The following is a 20001-nucleotide window of genomic DNA, read 5'->3' as shown; positions in this document are numbered from 1 at the left end:
TATTTATGATGGTACAACCTAAGTCACACAAGATTGCAGAAGATCTCAATGTAATATCATTAAATGTTATAGGGCTCAACCACCCAATTAGCACAGGAAAATATTTGACTATCTAGCTAAAACCAAAGGAGATATCATCTTACTACAAGAAACAAAATTATCTAAAGAAGATGTTACTTTTATTAAGAATAATTGGATTTAACAAATTGCTTGCTCACCGGCAGATCATAAGAGGAAGGGGGTATACTGATAGCTAAAAAAGCGAATATTTTATTAGAATCACAAACTCACGACAGTGATTGTAGACTATTAGTTACTCACTTAAAGAAAGGAGAAGATCTTATACATGTGGTGAATATATATGGCCCCAACACTGATGATCCAGAGTTTTGGGAGGGTATATCTAAAACTATAGAGGATCTTCCTCATGAGGATCTTATCATAGTTGGAGGAGATTTTAATATTCCATTGGATCCAATAATTGACAGACAATTCAATTGCAAATACCATCCTACCAGATCGCATGCCATAGTTCACATCAGATGCTCTAATTTAATCTTAAAGATGCATGGTGCCGTCAACACTATACTTTTTACTCCACTTCACATAACTTGTATACTAGAATTGATTACGTTCTCATTTCAGGCTCGTTCACACATCAAATTGAACATTCAGACATTTCCCCTAAATTGGTGTTGGATCATTCGTGTATTAGTCTTAAGCTGGCGGGTAATCATAATGAACCTTCTCCAAAAAGATGGCGCTTTAATAATGATGTCTTATCAGACCCGGAGGACAAAAAGAAAGTTGAAGAGGCTATAATAGATTATCTTAAACATAATGACACTGCGGACACTAATGTCAATACTCTATAGGGTGCTTTGAAGGCCACTGTTAGGGGGATAATTATTGAAATTAAAACAAAAATAAACAGACACATTAATGCTGAATTAGTCAAATTAGAGCTCGAAATTAAAACCCTGGAGTCTTCTCATGCCAGCTCTTTGAAATATAATTCTACTCTTTCATCACTCACGCAAAAGAAATATGAAAACAATAAAATTCTGAGCGAACGAGCGGGAGTATGAGTTAATAAATTTAAAGCCCTTAGTCTTTGAGAAGCTAGTAAGGCGGGTAAATTACTTGCTTCATATCTTAAGCATAAAGAGAACCAGAATCTTATTTCGTCCATCAAGGATGTCAAAGATCAGGTACACACAAAAAGGAAGGTTATATTAAACACCTTCAAATCCTTCTATGAAGATTTATACAGAAAGGGTCAAGACCTTAACTCAGAGAATTGCATCCAATACTTGAACAGCCTTAGATTGCCTCAATTATCAGAACAAGACAAACTAGCATTAGGAAAACCGATCAATGCCGAGGAGATTACGAATTTGATTAAAACCTTAAAAGATAATAAAGCCCCAGGTCCAGACGGCTTCACAGCCTAATTTTATAAATCCTTCTCAGAGCATTTACAACCGACCATGCTGCGAGTTTTAACAATATTGTTAGTGAAGGGCGCACTACAGACTCCATGACAGAAGCCAACATAGTTGTCATTCCTAAAAAGGGGAAGAAACCACTTCTCCCAAAGTATTATAGACCAATATCCCTCACCAATGTAGATTGTAAAATGTATTCAATACTTTTAGCTACAAGACTCAACAATCTTCTGCCATATTTAATAAGTAACTCTCAAGTAGGTTTCCTTAAAAGTCGCATGTCTAATGACAATACTCGTTTGTTGTGTCATGTTCTAGAAAACGCTGCATTTAAACCAGATCCGGCTATTGCTATCACATTGGATGCAGAAAAGGCTTTCGGCTGAGTCTCTTGGGCCTTTTTTAAAACAATGTATGTATTCATTTAATTTGGGAGACTCTTATATAAAAATGGTAATGTCCCTCTTTCTAGCACCATCGGCTCGTATAGTGATTAATGGATCTCTTTCGGAATCTTCTACCCTTCATCAAGGAACTAGACAAGGTTGCCCTTTGTCTCCATCTCTGTTTTTGCTGGCATTGGAACCATTAATTCAAGACATTAAATTGAATTCGGATATAAAGGGGGAAGGTTTTTAAGACATACAAGTCAAATTATCTGCTTATGCGGACGATATCCTAATTATGACTGAAAATCCGGGTCCTTCAATTACGGCCTTGATGGCTACTATTGCAGAATATTCCGCACACTCAGGCTATAAACTTAAGAGACAAATCGGAAGTGAAACCCTTGAATGTGCATTGCACAAAAGACGTTTTAGGTAATTCAGGATTGGCTTGGCAACCGGGATATATAAAATACTTAGGGATCAAATTTGGTTGCAATATTATTGATACCCAGCATCACAACGAAAAAGTAACTCTGGAAAAAAAAATCACTAAACTTTTGGATTCTTGGTCACCAAAATTTATAACATGGTGGGGAAGGGTAGAAACCATAAAAATGATGATCACACCTTTGGTTAATTATCTTATAAACATGCTTCCTCTTCTCCTGACAGAGGACTTTCCTCATAAACTAGACACTCTTCTTACAATGTTTGTATGGCGCGGCAAAAAAGCTTGAATTGGCATTAAAAAATTGAGACTTGATAAATCCTTGGGGGAGTCAACTTAGCGGAATTTAAATTGTATCAATCAGCGTTTCTTGCAAAACAGGGTTCTTATTGGATTACGCCTCCAGTTCACTATAATCGGGTAAGGCTAGATGGACAAAAATCCATTCTTGATGATAACCTAAATCCTCATGTATTACTTGCCTCCAGTTGACGGGAGACCAGCACAGGTTAACGGCGGGTGACACTCTGATACCAAAGTCTGTTAGAGGAGCGCACTCCTCCCGAGCCCCGATCAGCTATTTAAGCTCAGCCATAGTGTTTTTTTTCTCGCTCTGGTGTCCGTAAGTACGTAGACACCTAGTCCACACACCTTAGCGCGTGTTGGTACTTTATAACTTTTTTCACTTTCCACGTGGCACTTCTCACTTTGCCACTCACCACTTTCACCGGTCCTGAAGAAAGCCCCACCTATATTCCTCCGCGGGCTGAAACATGTAGACCTATCACATAAGACAGTGGGTTCCCAAACACTGCCTAGCAGTGACTGTACCACACATACTTGGGTTCGTCCATCACTGTTTATTCATATATTATACAGGGGATACGGACGCAACCCCCTTTCTCCTTCCCTTGCTCTCTCCTTTTTTTTTGATTACTTACCTCCAACCAGCTTTACCCAAACATATCTAAATCTATTTTCAAAAAGACAAAACTGGCACTTCTGTTGATAGATAAGAAATTAGACATAAGTATTAGGGGTTCTAAGATGGAGTCTCTATGGCTCAATCGTAGGGTACTCTACAAAGGGAAATCATTAGAGCTTGATGATTGGATCAAAAAGGGTATCTTTTTCCCATATCAGTTGGAACACTCCCAGTACCCAGTGACCTTTGTAGATCTTCAAACCAGTTATAAATTAGATAACATTGAATTTTATAAATGTTTTTCAAGTGAGAGCGGCAATAACTAGAGCCGGATTTCATAGTGTGCCTCAAGCCTTACCAATGTTTGTGGCAAAGATTAATATATTAGACCACCAAGTGTCACATATCTATAAAGTTATTCGCCCTAAATCTTCTAAACTCAATGATAATCTGGTTGCTTTTTGGGATTTGCACTAGTCTGATCCAGTACCGGACTCTTCATGGCCACAAATTTGTAATTCGATAACAAGCAATAAAATATCCCCAGTGTTATCTCAAACTAAATACTGGCTTTTGTACAAGGCATTTTGCCACGCCACGAGACTCTTGTGAGTGATGTGTGCGCGATACAAATGTCCTTGACGTGACTTGACTTGACATTTTGGACACCAGCTAGACTACATTCGCTTGGTATTCGCGATGATCCAATATGTTGAAATTGTAAAGAGGAAACTGGAGATTTAGCCCATCTTATTTTACACTGTAAGGCTGTGTCGTCCTTTTGGGACAAGGTTTTTGCTTTTCTTTTCAAAGTATTTAAATGTGAGTTAAAAAGAGAGTTTTCTGTATTAACTACTGTTTTTTTATTGAGCGATTCATGTACTGACACGTACAAAGATCTCTTAGACCTGTTACTTACGTCAGCAGTGAAGATGGTTCTCAATAATTGGAAAGACACACACAAGACTTCATATAAAGGATGGATGAACTGGGTTACTCACCTTAGGGGTGCTGACAATATTGCGCTACATAACTCTCCTTGGAAACCCTCATTTAGATCATTATGGAACTCCTTGGACATTTATTTCAACACACACAGACCTCCGTGATTAATCATATTTTGTTTGTACTCTGTAATAATTATGTCGATAATATTTTATGCTCTGATTGTCATTATTCTTTCCTTGTATTTACAGTGACTTTCCAATATGTATATACTAATGATAACAGTTCCTCAATATAGGTTTCTCTTCTTGTTTATTCATATGGTCTTTTTTCCCTGTTTCTTTTTCTTTCTTTGTTTTTCTGTTTTTCAAGGGTTTCTTTTCATTTTTTCTTCCTTCTCCTTTTCTGGTCTTTTTCATCGCTTCAGTTTGGGTTTACATGGTTTGGATTACTAATTTAAGTAGTTTGCAGAATTGTATGTGATGCTATTTTGTTATTTTAGCACACCTATTAGGCTTGTACATTACTCCAAACTTGCCTTTTTTGGGGGTATGTTGGTATATTGTTGAAAAAATTCAATAAAGTATTTGAAATTTAAAAAAAAAATTAAAAAAAATTAATTACAGCCTCAAAATATGGAAAATGTGTCTAAATGCACTGTAATGCTGAAGGATAGTAAAAAGTGGAGTAAGCAAAATCTATCCAAGGTAAAAGAAAAACAGCTTAGTATTTTTGAAGGTGAGGCTTGTAGGGAATGGATAATTCACATAGGTATGCAAGAGTGAAGTGCGGGGTGGTGCCAATGAGGATACTTCAGTGACTAATTCACAGCACCCATGTAAACATGTGTCTGATTGATCGGTGGCCAGTAGATTACAGCTCAGGATGAAGAGTGTGCAATTTGTGCTACTTCTACACACTTTGAATAGGAGGATTTAGTAACTGTGGGATTGAAAAGCTCAACATTTTCATGATTGGATGCCTCAACATCAATATTTGGGAAAGGTACCAGTGGAGATTATGTTTTGAGTGGTGTGAAAGAATGCAAACTCCCTGGTCATTTCAAGGACTTTGCATTTAATTAATAATGTTGTTAATATTCATTTTCTTGGGGGGTTTTGTCTTTATTTTACTGGGGGGTTTTTATAAACCGGAAAATGATCTCTTTTCATCTGGTGATCTTTCACCTCATATATTGTTTTATGTTCACCTGTCTAATAATTTACTGTTTCAGTTGTTTTTAGTACGTTTTGCCACTTCTATTATGTATTCTGGGCCCGCAGCTTTTGTCAAGTAAAGTAATTCCAGTTCTAAAACAGCGGTTTGTTACTCATATCTGGAAAGCAGTGAGCAATGGGTGTTGTTAGCTGGCCTTCTTTACATAAAAAAACTACGCTTATGCTCCTCACTGTTCCTTCTCCTCATTTTCTCACCTGCAGGACACAACAGTTTTGTTTCAGAAAGCTCATCTCCTTGGCTGCTGCCAAGAAGAACCTTGCCCAATTTTTTGTGACCACAGTCTTTCATTGAAAGCGTTTTACAGACTTATCCCGAGAGCGGAATACTGAAACGTTTTTTGATAACAGCTCCTTTCCGCTCGATTTCTCACCCATCATCGAATATGCCTACTTCAGTAGGCTTGTGTGAGTAGGCAGAATTTGAAAATGCAGCTGAGCAAGAAAGTATCCGTCGGAAATAGGCCTTTTCTGCATGGTCCCAGAGATGCATGGTCCCTGTTGCTGTATACAATTGTTGAAGGTTTTAGAAATCTGTGCACTTTATCCCTAACCAGGAGTAAAGTGCATTTGCTCCCCGTTTAAACAAGGTTACATTGGCTTACTTCTGATTTAACTTGCCTGTGAGTCCCTACTCTATGGGGTAGGGAAATTTAAATGTCACTGGTGGACTGGGGCACCTATTGTGCCATCCACTACAATGGTAACATAAACATGACAATAGGCCTCCCATGTGTAGCCTGACTACTGTAGTGCAAAACTAGAGACTGATCTGTCAAAATAAGCCTTTTTGATAGGCGCAGATCTCCCTTTAAAACATTGATAAGTCACTCTTATGCAGACCTTGGAGCCCACAAGGCAGTGTACATGGTATTCATAAAGTGGAGCAGGTAGAAAGTTAACATTACCATGTCCTTACAGTGGCATTAGTACATTTTTACACTGGCAGACCCAGTTGTCCAATATAGCGTGTAGCTTAAAATACAAATACTGAAAACTCAGCAAAGGGACCAGCTCTAAAAATATTAAACCACTATTTTAAATAGAAATTAAAAATCCAATTTAATAGCGAAGTCAGATTTTTAATAAATATTAAGGAAAAGTAACTTTTAGAAAGTTATCCTTTATCTGCCAGAGCTTTCAGGAGGCTAATTAGCATTAGCCTTCGCCAGTTGTTAGACCGTGCTTCACATTGAATGAGGTATGAACGCAAAGTGAATCCTCCCAGGAGCCTAACAATGGGTTGAATTGAATGGGCGGGGATGACTCCTCTGAGCACTACAGAATCTTCAGGGTGGGAGCTGTGAGCCTCCTTTTTGACACCAGTGCCCAATCCTCCCTGACAGGCCTGTTTGAGTCATATATAACACTCTGACACACTTGAAGGGGAGAGAATAGAATGCCATGAAAATTCTTGTGTTCCACTGTCTGAGTGCTGTAGGACCCTGCCGTTGTCCTACCAGACTTCTGTGTCCTAGTTTGTTATGGGTGCAGAGTCTGCTTCAAACTGAATTTTAGTTTTAGGTGAGGGAGGACACTAGTGATTAGTATAGTGCACTCTGCTGCATATCCACCACCCTCGAAGCAAAAATGTAACGTGGCTGAAGACTTTCGTCATCTTGAAAATTTCTTAACACATGGCATTGTGGGCCTATCTGCAATAGGGCCATCATGCACTACTGAAAAAGTGGGTAGGGTTGCCTCCGGGAAATTTTACACCATTGGTTACGAAATGTCCAGTGGACACCCCCACTAACTCACGCCAGGCATAAATGTGGCACCCCATGGTAACCTATCAAAACACTTTCTGGACCTGCGGAAGAAGGGAAGTGGATTGGCCCTGCTGCCTGTGCCATTTAGGGAGCCCTAAGGTACCTGTTCCCCCTATACTCAGGACAAAGAAGTGGACTTCAAGGTTTGCTGACCTCCTGTGTATCTACCGGGACATAAAAGGTGCAAAAGACATTTTCCCAACAATCCCCATCCGACCTCACCAGTGGCAACTGGAACCTGAACTGGACTTTGTGGCAGTCTCTGGCTGCCATCCTTGAGATCCTGGGAGACTTGGAGGAGGACTCCTGTGGTTATTTTGGCACTAGGAAAAAGTCAGGAAATTTTTAAAACATTTTTGCCAGAGTTCCAGAACCAAGGGGACCTACCACGAAAAGTACCCTTACCAGCAGTTTCATAGCATTATACTGAATTTCAGATCAGTTTCCCTGAAAAGATCCAACATCTACGGTTCTACCCAAATCACGCCTAGGCCCCAACCTACCACACCTCTGACCATCATTGGAGCTTTGAGCTTTTTGTCACTATCTGAACTCAAGTCTTTAAAAATTCATATCTTTGGATCCCCTAAGTAGATTTTTGACATTTTGGACTCATTTTGTTCATTAAGGTTTTCTCTATTGTTCTTATGCGGTTAGGGATTTTTATTGCTTGGTGTTTGACTTTACTACTGTTTTAGCACTGCATAAATACCTTACACATTGCCCTAAGTTAAGACTGTTTGCTCTGTGGCATAGCTACCGGGGGTGGAGTTCAGGTTAATTTAGTAACTTTGATGGTTCCCCCCAACAAAACTTGTAATTATAGCTTGAGGTAGGCCATCCTCCACCCCCAAAATATAATCCAAATTCTTACCCTACCACTGTCAGGTGCAGCAATTGCTAACAGGAAACAGGTGGTCACGGCTGCTCAATACAAACTTCCTAAAACATGAGACCACGCAGGGTTCATCTGTCAGCTCAACATTGTTTAATGTTTACATCACCTCGTTGCGCTCCCTTAATGAATCTTTGTGGATCACTATAATTTCATAAGCAGATGATACTCAATTAATTCTATCTTTACATAAAAATTCCTTATGTTCTGAATGAAGCTTTAAACCCAGGTTTAACCAAGTCACTTGTTGAATGGAACACAACCATCTAAAGGCCGCAGAACTCAGGGGTCCTGTCATTCTGTAATGAAAATTATCTGGTGCCCTAACCCTGTTAGTCATCACCTAACCGAGGGGTTTCTTGCAAGGTCACTGGAATCAGAAATTAAACTTGGGGCCAAACAGGGGGCATGTTAAGAATTTTTCTTAATGAAAATTAATATCACGGAGAGAATGGCCCTGTATGAATTTTGCTCGATAAAAACAAATAAAAAAAAAGAAAATGTCAAAAAAAAAAAAAAAGAATGGCCCTGTTGGATTTTTATGTAACCATTGACCTCTAGAGGTGTAAAAATGCAAAAGGGTGGTAACCCAATATTTTAACTTTTTTTTTATTTTTTATTGAAGTTTTAAATGGACATAAAGTAGTAAATATAGCCCATGTAGCCACGGTGCTATTTTAAAGCTTAACACCGGGTTTTTCCTGGGGGAAGGGTGGTTGGGAGGGGGGCGTTGTTCATGTGTTTTATACTGTAAAGATTTTAGGTAATCACACAGTTAATAAAAGAAACCATTTTACAAACCATCTAAAGTGGAAAAACAACCATCTGAAGTGCAACACAGATAAAACCAAAATTCTTCTGTTTTAGAGAAATAATACCTTTCTTCGCTTAGGATTCGTGGCCTGGTGGACTTGCTAACCCCCCTCTCCCACTGCAGTAGCAAGGAATTTAGGGGTCAAATAAACCATGTCCTCTGCTTTCTTCCTTTAGTAGTTTGGAAGAGAGAGGTTCTAGAACTAATAACCTCTAGATTTGATTACTGCAAAAAAAATTCTTTGGGACTAACTAAATATGTAATCGATAGATTACAGGTCCTGCAAAATGCTGCGGCATGACTTGTGCTGAAACTATGTCGCTGCAATACTGCATCACCTGAGGGAACTCCACTGGGTGCCTACGCAGAAGAATAACCTGTTTAAATCTTTGGTTACTGCCTTTAGAGCCTTTAACCAGTCTGGCCCAAAGTATCTTAGTGACAGATGCACACACTATGTCACGCAGAGGACCTTAAGATCTGCCAATACTAAGCTTCTGAGCATTCCTAATTTCAGATTGAGTACTAGGGTTGGGAGATCCTTATTTGTTCTAGCAGCCAACGCTTGGAAAAAGCACCCTGTTTCAGGAAGAGAATCAAAACACCTTTAGAAAGCTATTAAAGACCTGGTTCTTTTCTTTAACGTACGTTCCTTCTTTCAGCTTCTACTGCTCTAGCTTCCTCTTTAATAGTAAGGATTACTGGTACAGTAGTTTTATATTTCAGACTAGCTCCAGGATGCCGCTTGAGGTAGCGCCTTCTAAGCATCGGTTTCCTTTCATTTCAACAGATGCATTGCCTACCTCTTGCTATACCATGTTACCAATGCTAGCTCAACAGGTGCAAACATCTCTGCCAGTTATTGGGGGTAGTTTTGAAGTAATTAGGCCACAGTGTAAATACAATATCAAAATGGCAAACACTCTAACACTCACCCCAAGGAACCAGGGTGGTGTCACCTTAAGTTACTGTTTCTAGGGTGTTGGATTTTGTTTGGTCATAACACAGAAAACAGCCGAGAAGCTTTAGCTGAACCAGAGATTTTCAATACTATCACAACACATCAAAGAGGTAGGGTAATTCAACTGTCGTCTAAGTTTTGTTGGACGTCATAAAACGGGGGAGCACACCACATTTGTTAAAACTGCCCTCACCCACAACAAGCTGTGGCATGCTTCATCATAGGGCTGCTACTAACGTCTCTGCGCAGACCAACGCTAGAGACGGAGCAATAGGGAGGGGTAAACAATACAGCAATGATAAAGACACACAGGAAAAAGAAAGGATCCTATAGAAGTGCAGAAACTTATAATATTAAAACTAACTTAGAGATATCTGTATAATATTTTATTCATAGATTCCCTAGTCAGAGCTAAAAAGATTTACGGATGATGGTGGTGTGAGTTGATAACGTACTCACCACCCCCCGTCGGCATAGAGGTCGACATGTTTCAGCCGGTTATAGCATCATTATCCGGCCTTCATCAGGACTAAAAGGATCCCTATGCTCTTATTCTAACTACCCCTTATAGACTACCCCAATTTGGGTTATTACTCCACCTGGAGATTTGTAATTGTTGGTAACTTAACTCTTCAATTTGAACGAGTTTATTGAGTCAGACGCTAAAACTGGCAGTGGAGAAGAGGGCGACCCCCTGTAGTCACACATTCGTCAAGGGTGGTTCGCTGCCCAGAAACTTAGTCTCTCTCAGTGCCATGTAGTATTATTATTATTTTCAATACTATGGCAAGATTAAACACTGCTATCAAGCTGCATTATAGTAACAAAACTTTGGTGCAGCAAACTCCTTTCTAAAGTGTAATTTCAGAGAAACAAAAGAGAAGAAAGAAATAAAAGAAGAGATGACCAGGCAATTTATGTGCCCATGACAACACATACTGTAAATAATAAAAATATTTTTAATAGCAATCTCTTACGCTAGAGATGCTCCATGTGATTGTATTTTAATTTTGCTTGGTCTGCGTCATTTTGGGTATGCATGCAGACTGGTGCTTCATTGATGGTTAGTACCATTCCTGTAGAAGCTATTTGCCCATGATGTGGCCACTATTTTCTATCCACTCATGGCTCACAATCACAATAGACCTTTCAAGTATGCAAGTAGAGCGGGTCTCACTTAATGATTGTGCACTCTGCAAGCAGCAGGCCCACTTCTTATTACTTTTTTCACCCCTATAATCCTGGGATCAATCCCAATCCTCTAATTCTTATACCATGTATGACTTTTGCGCTCACTCCTTCAGCCTTCATTTAGTCTCCCCTTGTCCATCTTCACCTTCATGACCAAGACCAAATTGGCTGGAGTCCGGGATTAGTAAGAAGTGGCCTTGTGTCCTACAAGAGGAAAACTTCCTATATCCACCAGTGCACAACACAGAGATTCTACAGCCTCCAACTGGGGAATTTGTGGATGACTCACTTGATAAGCAGAATAAAGATTTATTTAAGAGTAGTCAAAGGACCTTCATTATTCATCTTTGTGCCACACAATAGTAAAACCATGCAAGGCTAGGAATCCAGATGAAACCTGAAGGTCATGCAAAGTCAGAGAATGCCTTCTATGACCCAGATACTGACTGTAACAACATTACATGGAGAGCAAACATGCATTCTGGCCGAAGAGGGCCTATGCTCATCATATTTTACAGAAAGGCTCAAGCCAGAGAAACCCTAAGGGAGGACTCCACAAGAAAATGGCACACAGCGTGTTTAACAACCATTCTGAATAGCTGCCTACATGCACAAAAGACTTCTTAAGCCAGAAAAAATTGGGAGCTGTCTCTAGGCACAATGTCCAAGGTTGGAAGCTGATAATGAAATTCACTCACACACTACAGAGATCTACATGGGTACCGTGTATACTATAGATAACGAGACATGAGTGTATAGGTCCTGAAAGCTCAGTCAAGAATAACCACTGGAACAGTCTGGTCTTCCACTAAGGTTATGGATCCGGTGGAGGCCATCATATCTTTAAATCTGGATATCATACTGCTGCAGATTCTGATATCTGTGCTGAGCATAACATGCGGGCAATGTCACCTGGGCCACTAAACTACACGGCAGAGGAAGGCGAGCAACCTGTGGAGGAGCACCACCCTTGGAGTAAGTGTGACTAAAGTGGGTCTCTCCTTGCCCACCACCAGTTCAAACTTGAAATAGGGTGTAAGTCGTAATTCCACTATTATCACAGAGGAAATTCCTCGATAATAAACTACAAGCTTTAGACTTCCTCTCATCTCAACTGGAGGTGAGGGCTGTATAGTACTGGGACAGGTATAGTCCTGAGGAATGACGGCGTGACCCTAGACGAGGGGCACACACACATGGCCGAAACATGTCGACCACCTAGCAGTAAAGGAGGGGTGTTAGGAGCACATTACATCTCCCAATCACCACCATCCTTCATGTTTTTAACCCTGGCCGGAGGGTCCAGGAATAAAGTCTTAGGCACAGCGACACTTCCCAGCTAGTTTTAACTCACATAACACTGCACTTTCACTACCGTTGTTCCCAGCCACTGTGAAATAATTTGTTCTTCTCTGTGTTGTATTGTCTCTCCCCACACCCTGTTGCTCCACCCCGTGCATGGCTATGCCGGGGTGTATTGTAAGCAGCCCTATGATGAAGCATGTCACACATTTATGTGAGTGATGGCAGTATTAGCGGCACACACAGCACACGCCAGCACACGCCAGCACAAGATATAACATTTTATTACTCCCTACTCCTTCTGGTGTACTAACCTGTGCCCCGTTACCAGAGAGGCACAGGAATATTGCCTTGCAAAGAGGTTCAAAGTTCGGCAAATTAGCAACTCTAGAGGGGGCATGTACCACACTGAACCTGTTAAAGCTCTGCGATACCAACATGGTTTCAGCCAATGCTGGAAAAGGGAAGACAAGAAAGGCTCCGACACAAACTGAAACTGACTTTGTTCCATCCTTCAACCCACGATCAGAAGACACAAGCACACAATACCCAAATAAAAAACATAAATGCATCCTTCAAAAGTAATGTACAATTAAACATTTTAGCCTTAACACATATTCCGTCTATATACTAACCCAGGACCAAACCAAGCCTATGGCTGGGTCCGTGGAAATGAGGTTATATGCTCGTATTATTTCACACAAAAATAGGAAGCCCACAAAGCAGACCTTAGTGTGACCCGTTAAAAAAGGTGATATCCTTCATATGAAAAGGGAACAGGGAAACTGGGATCAACTGAAAGAGACAGGGTTGCAAGGAGGGAACACAACTTACAGCACATACCACCAGCTAACGGCACTACTTGAGATTAAGTGTGATCAGAATACGTGTATTAAAGCTGAAAAACAAAAACAGAACAGACAGCAAGCAGAAGCTATAGACTAGTACAAACCCCTAGGACATGCTGCTAAGGATTATTAGCACAATGGCAGACAAATATAATCATAATATAGGAGCTGAATCTGATCTCATTACAGTGCGTTGGAATGAAATCAAGGGATCACTTGCACCAGTTTCAATCATGCTACTCCACAAAGAAGAGGGCTTTGGTAATACTGACTCAAAAGCAGACTACGTTCAAACTGCAGAAAATGCAGAGAGATCATGAAGACAGGTTTGTAGCGATATAAGTGACTAACTGCCAACAGACTTCCATAATATTCATATACATGCCTCATGAAAAGTAGGACTGAATTGATGACAATTTATCTCATCAAGTATCAGAGCTCACAAGAAAGTGAACTAAAAATGAAGGAGACTTTACCGAGGTTCTCAACATAAGAAATACATAACCCCAGGAGAGTAAAACAGTTCCTTACATTTTTCTGAGAATAGTAATGGAAGGTATACACGAGTAGGTCTATACCTATTGCATTGAGCCAACATTATAAAACAGTGAGAGACTAAACGGATTTCTCAAATGTTCACAGAAGCTAGTCACAACTGGATGACTTCTTAGTAAATCCTTAGGGACTATTTAGGAGCAATGAGTTATCTCACGGCTTACAGTTAAATCCAGCATGCATTACATCCCAAAGATACTGGACTTTGAATGATAGGATACTAGATATGACATGCAGAATTGTGTGGGAGGCAGTGAAGGCTGTGATGTAAGAGAAGAACATATCAACTTATCTCCAGCTCTATGGAGGGTACTTTGGTGACTTGTCTACAATTCTAACAGACCCCACTATAAAACTGAACAGAAACATATGGTCTCAATGCATACTTTAAGTCACACTCTAGTCCTTAAATGTAAGGTATCAAGTATGTCTACTGAACATATGTAACAGACTACCCTACATATTTCAATAAAAGTCATAAAGCGGAAAGCCTCCTAAAATAGACAGGGTATGGCTTCGACCAAAAAGTAAATCGAAAGATCAAAGAACCAATCATGCAAAATATATACAACAGATGTCAAAACAATTCAAGCCCTTAACAACTTATATCCAGCCATATTCAGTGAAGAACTACTCTCTTCTTCCTCTGATTGGAAGAATGTTTTATTGATGCCTTGAATTTCAATGCTAGTATATGATAATGTTTTGATCCAATGGTTACAGTACACACCTTTCTCACAAATTTAGATTCTATCAGTTTTCCTCTTTGTGTATGATAGATAAAAAGAAATGTAAATAGAGAATGAAATATTATTTTAACAAACATTCAAAGTGTCCCTTTGTTTACTAAGTCACACGAAAAGTATATCAGGTGAGGTATTTATTTTGACTAGCTCACAACCAATAAAGCACCAGGTCCAAACAGATTCATATGAAGAGATATCTTAATTTACCACTTCAAATCCTTCTTTGAATGTGGAAAAAATATCTGCTTATTTCTAAAATGGTTAAAGGTTAAGATCCTTCTATCCTACCAGTCCTTATCCACCCAAATAATGGTAAAAAGGGCCCCTCATGCAAATGACAGTAAACAAAGACTCATTCAAAATCATGGATTCCAGAAGGACTCTGTAAGGTTACCCATCTCATTATTTATTTTTTATTGCAATAAAGTGCTAGTCGATACACAGAGGCAACTCAACACTACAAGGCCTCCCTCTGGAAGATGGTTAGATGAGGTTGGCATTATTTGCAGACTTCATCTGCCTAATGAGAAATACAAGACCTACATTGCAAAAGCCATAGAACTGAAGGCCAATGACAATGCCTGGCTGCGATATTTATCTTTGGAAACCTACTACACAAAATAAAAATACACAACACCAAACAGGAACCTGCTTCTCTTGAGCTCCAAAAATTACATTCCTGTACACTTATATAACTAAACTGCATCTGACTCTATACAAATATCATATACCAGAACTGTTGGAAAACACATCATGCGGTCTTGCACTGATTGGACAAGCGAGAAACATCTTAGTCGGTTACAATCACTTTCTTTTAATATGCATGTACATGGTTGAGGCACTTCTGATATTATTCAGACAGAGGTGCGTATAACTAACATTTTTGAGTCAACAGACACTAGATTCTCTTCTAAAGAACGTATGGAGACCTACTGAGTTCAGACTTCTAAAAATAAAGGCTGGCTGCTCAATTGGAGACTGGCCGATCAATTACCACAATGAACATGGCATGTTACTTAAACAATAGTGGGTATCATTATTTAAAAAATTACTTTAATGGCTTCCTAAAACCACATATCAATGCATGATCAATTAGCAGATTTTACAGCAGCAATCAATAAGTACGTTGACCTGGCCTTCACTGCAAGCAAATGTCAACTTATCTATTGCCAAACTTTTCCATATTTCATACCCAAGCTACTGTACCAGTAATACACAGCCAGAAGTTGCAAGATTGGCTATCTGAGGGATTGAATTGCTCAACAGAACTATATTAGGGAAACAAGCTCTGAATGTATGTGAAAGGGGACGCTTCAATTACACACTATTATGATGATACTGGAACACAAACTCCACTGTTAAGTCACCAGGGTTAGGAAACATTCCACCTTTCAAAACCTTGGCCTACAACCCATCACTCTAAAAGGCAAACTAAGAAATACATAAAGCCCTAGATAGTGTGACATCTGCGGACTCATTATCTTAAATGAATGGAAAGAGAATATACAGCAAAAGCTTTTTAAAAATTACTCCACAAGACAGAGCAAAAGATAAGGGGAAGACAGCCTCATCCTCAAGTAAATCAAACTCAAAAGGAATACACATAGAATACTATAAAAATTATATATGCATGTTGGAGGGGAGGTGACATCAAGGAAGACATGACAAACATGATGCAACTCGCAGTCTGAGAACAAAGTCTTTACCGCAGTCACATAAGTCTCAAACCTGAAACAACCTCTGCAGGCCTTGAAAAAGCCTCAGGCAATACTAGCCAAATAGGGCGAAACACATGTTGACTGTTCTCCTAAAGTGCCAAAATGTAAACACTTTGAACAAGGCCAAAGCAGAAAAAACGTAAGACGAATAAAGAAAATGTTATCTGACAGAAATTATTTACCTTCTTCCGACACATTTCAACACTTAAGAAATCAGTTTGCATTTGAAATTGATATCCATATGAACAAGGATTTCTAAAAATGTGAACCGCCTGTGAGCATTTCCATGCCCTAAATACTATGATCTATTTTCTGTTCACACCCACCTTCTTCCCTGCATAAATAAAAAATGATCACATTCAGTGTTCCCGATCTTCATGGAGAAGTGGTTCAATATCGCTTACACACCATAATAACCAGCACATGCTAGATGTTTTCCTAATTTATACACTTAAAATCACTTCGCTGACAGATGTGGTAGTGTGCAACACATGACCATGTAGCTGCTGCTGATGTTAAATGCAAAGACGGACAGTAGCACAGCATAAACATACTTCAAAGCTAGAAGATGGTTCAGCAAACGTGAAGATCGTGCCTAAAATAAGGCAGAGAGGAAATAAGGGGCCAATTACTAATAAAAATGCTATTTTTGAAAAAAGTTCGGCGGGACTTGGGTTTAGATGGCTCATAAAACAGTAAGATTCGTCATGATGCAACGTGTTTATTTTCTACTCCTTAAGTGTTTCTTTCTATGCGGATTTCCCTATCAAATGTTGAGTGAAACACCAGGTTGTAGTACCATAGTAAAAGAAAAGTCGAAAAAAAAGTTTGGGAAATGAGAGGTCTACGCTTTAACTGTCATATTTGTTTTACACCTTGCACATTTTACTTTATACAGCAGCACTTGGATATCTTCAATAATACTGCTATGGACAAATGCAGACAGGTACATTCTCTATAGCAGGTCTATTTAGGCTCCTGCCATTTATTTTCCCTAAACACACTTGCTATTTTTTTCTGTCTGTAAGATATATATGTGTAGCAAGCAGCGCGCACAACATCCAGCATAGACACTTAAACAAATCAGCTTCTGGCGTGCACACAATTTTTTTGCATGTGAAGCAATTTGCATGATGGTCAGCACTCGGGCTGACTACACAGGTCGACCTGCAGGATTTAGAAAGAATTGGTCGGTTTGCCCGCTTGACGATGGTCTGTAGGAGTTCTTCTCAGTAAACTGCAACTACATAAACATTCACCCAAGGCCACATTGTTCGGACCCCGCGCACCTTGGGTCGGCACTGAGGGGACGAAGTCCACCCTCGCCCGGGGGCCAAAAGACTCCAGTGGCGGCGGGACACGTCTCTTAGTGGGTGTCACATTAATAGAACCGTTTCAGAGCAGAGCGCTGCTGCTGTCGCCCCCACGTGGCCGCCATGTAAACACCAGTTGCGGACCTCGCTGCTGTTAGATGATTTCCACTCTAAACTTTGACAGGGCCTGGAGAAAGGGGGCAGTGGGGTCAAGAAGACAAAATAACAAAAGTGCTACGAGGGGGAAATACCCTGTGCAAAAGCTTTGACCCTATGAAGGAGGGATCAGTACATGCAGTAAGCGTCTGTCGAATTGTCCATCAAAGTAACACTTAGTTGTTCAATGGGACACCACCAGCACTGTTCCCGGAACAAGACCCACCAATGTGGCTGTAAACACGATCCCACGCACCTCACTATAACTCACCTTAGGGAATCCGCTACCTTCCCGCCGGGGGTTCGTGGGCTGGTCAAACTGGCTGCGATCGAGCATCAGGTAGAGGGAGAAGACCACCACGCAGAAGATTGCGCTGCCCAGCACCGTCACCTGCCGGCTCAGCTTCATGGCCCCCGTTGTCCGTGCTCGCGGGGCAAAGCGCCGGAGCCTGTCCCGAGATCCGTTTCTAGAAGAGCGCTTGGAGGAAGATGCACTCTGTCCTGGTTTCCTGTCTTTAGCTCTGACTGGTTCGGCTAGTCCTTGAAACGGGTTACAAGTTTCCTTGCTCGAGACCTGTAGTGAAAGAAAACGAGCTCAGGTCGTTAGATGAATCGTGAAGAAAGGGCGCAGACAACGGCAGCAACCGCCGCCATACAAAACATGGGACCCCCACCCTGCTAAGTCCTGAAGGGAGAGAGATAGGCGGGCACCGGGTACAGGACGCACACACACCGGGGAGGAGTTTGACAAAGCGTAGCCGGGACCCGTCAAGGCTGAACTGGAGGAGGCGAGGAGGGAGGTGTGTTTACAGGCGGGGCCGTGGAGAGGGTTTGTTACGGGAGGACGGCTGACACATTCCTCTGATAGAGCTAGCTTCAGCTCGGAGTGTGGCGCGAGACATTACAACACACGCAGGCAGCGGTGCGCGCGCGCTCAATGCTTCCCTGTTGCAGCAGTTCGAGCGCAGGGGTTGGTATCCAATGATTTTCTGCTGCTTGCAAGCAGCGTAGCCCACTCTACTACGTATCACGTGGGCTAAAATGTTCCGAGGCAACGGTATTTGAGAATCCTGAACTGTGCGCATTCGATACCGCCGCAGGCGTATAGGGAGATCCCGGAAGGGTTTTGTCAAAGCTACTTTTGCTGGTCTCATATGCCTGTTCCTCAGTAATTGGAGGCATACTTCCGTGTTCTCCCTTATTGCCGCGGATTTTATTTACTAGTGCGTTTCATTGAGGAATTCATTTGTAGGTCTGCTAACTGGTCCATGTCATCGTGTGCTACGTTCTCCCATTCTTCGCTTACTAGCCAACAGGAAAAAAAATCTATAAAAATAATTACAATCTGTGTGCATGGTTTGATTTGACCCTCGTGCTTTTGACAATGCTTGTTGAACTTACCTTTTAGAATTAAGAAGACTGTTTTAATGTAAGTGTGCTGTTCGGACATTCTAGGAGGGACGGTTGCTTCACTTTGTACTGCACCGTTGACAGCTCTAGTAAGTTTTATGACAATACTCCTCTCCTGGTGTGTACGTGACAGAAAATACATTTGTTTGTAGTAAGTACTCATACACAGTTGTATTTTAGCTTGACATTATTCAGTGTAATATGGCACATTAATCATTTGCAGCCTCTTGCTTTTCTCAGTATGCCAATACTAACTGATGGAATGACACTATCACAGGATTGTTAACTGACATCATAAAGACCATCTTGTCTCGAGCCTTAGTTATGTACCTCAAGTGCTTAACTAATGTGCTTGACGTAACACAATACAACCCCCCCCCCCCTATATGTGGTTGTCAATACTTATTTTAGCTGATGCATTTATTGAATCTAAATTAACAAACTATAAATACACAAGGTTCTTACACAAGGCATTTATGATAATAAACATTACCGTATGGTTTGATAAAGCAGATAACTGCTGAACCTATTAACTGACTCATAGAACCGATTATGACACATTTGAGAGAAAAATTATAAACGTGCACCAACTGCTATCTGTACGTTAAATAAAACATGAGAAAATCGTGAAGATTTAGTTACTGCATTGTAAAAGAACGCAGACAAGAGTAAATTAGATGTAATGTAGTCATTTGAACATTTGAATAACATAGATTGTACTTTATTTACTAGTATTGTGTATCTTTTCAAAAACATAGTAGAAGGTGTTAAGTGATAAATTGACATGATCTTCAAATTTCCTGATAACACTTATGAAGTAATAATGAAACTAACTAATGTAATGTAAATGACATTATGCACTCTAGATATTAGCATTAGGGATCAGTTTGTGTTTGGCTCCAACCAAAAAAGATTCAGGACGACTCCTAA

At 40.4% G+C, this 20001-nt stretch overlaps 1 protein-coding gene across 2 annotated transcripts in view; it reads right to left on the bottom strand.

Annotated features, from left to right (window-relative positions):
* MAN2A1 (mannosidase alpha class 2A member 1) overlaps window positions 1-18463 on the bottom strand; it is a 1157125-nt gene extending 1138662 nt beyond the window's left edge. The window contains exons 1-2 of one of the 2 annotated variants that reach the window (XM_085632583.1): window positions 18336-18463; window positions 17933-18235 (exon numbers count right to left, since the gene is read on the bottom strand). In XM_085632583.1, the coding sequence (XP_085488709.1) occupies window positions 17933-18070 (138 nt within the window). In that variant the 5' untranslated portion in view covers window positions 18071-18235; window positions 18336-18463. Of the gene's footprint in view, window positions 1-17932 lie in introns of both variants that reach the window. The other variant, XM_085632582.1, reaches the window with a different exon arrangement.
* Between the last annotated feature and the right edge of the window lie 1538 nt (window positions 18464-20001).

This window comes from Triturus cristatus, chromosome 2_1, assembly GCF_964204655.1.
Source record: "Triturus cristatus chromosome 2_1, aTriCri1.1, whole genome shotgun sequence".
NCBI classification, from domain to species: domain Eukaryota; kingdom Metazoa; phylum Chordata; class Amphibia; order Caudata; family Salamandridae; genus Triturus; species Triturus cristatus.
This window is presented reverse-complemented; position numbering and strand designations above follow the sequence as displayed.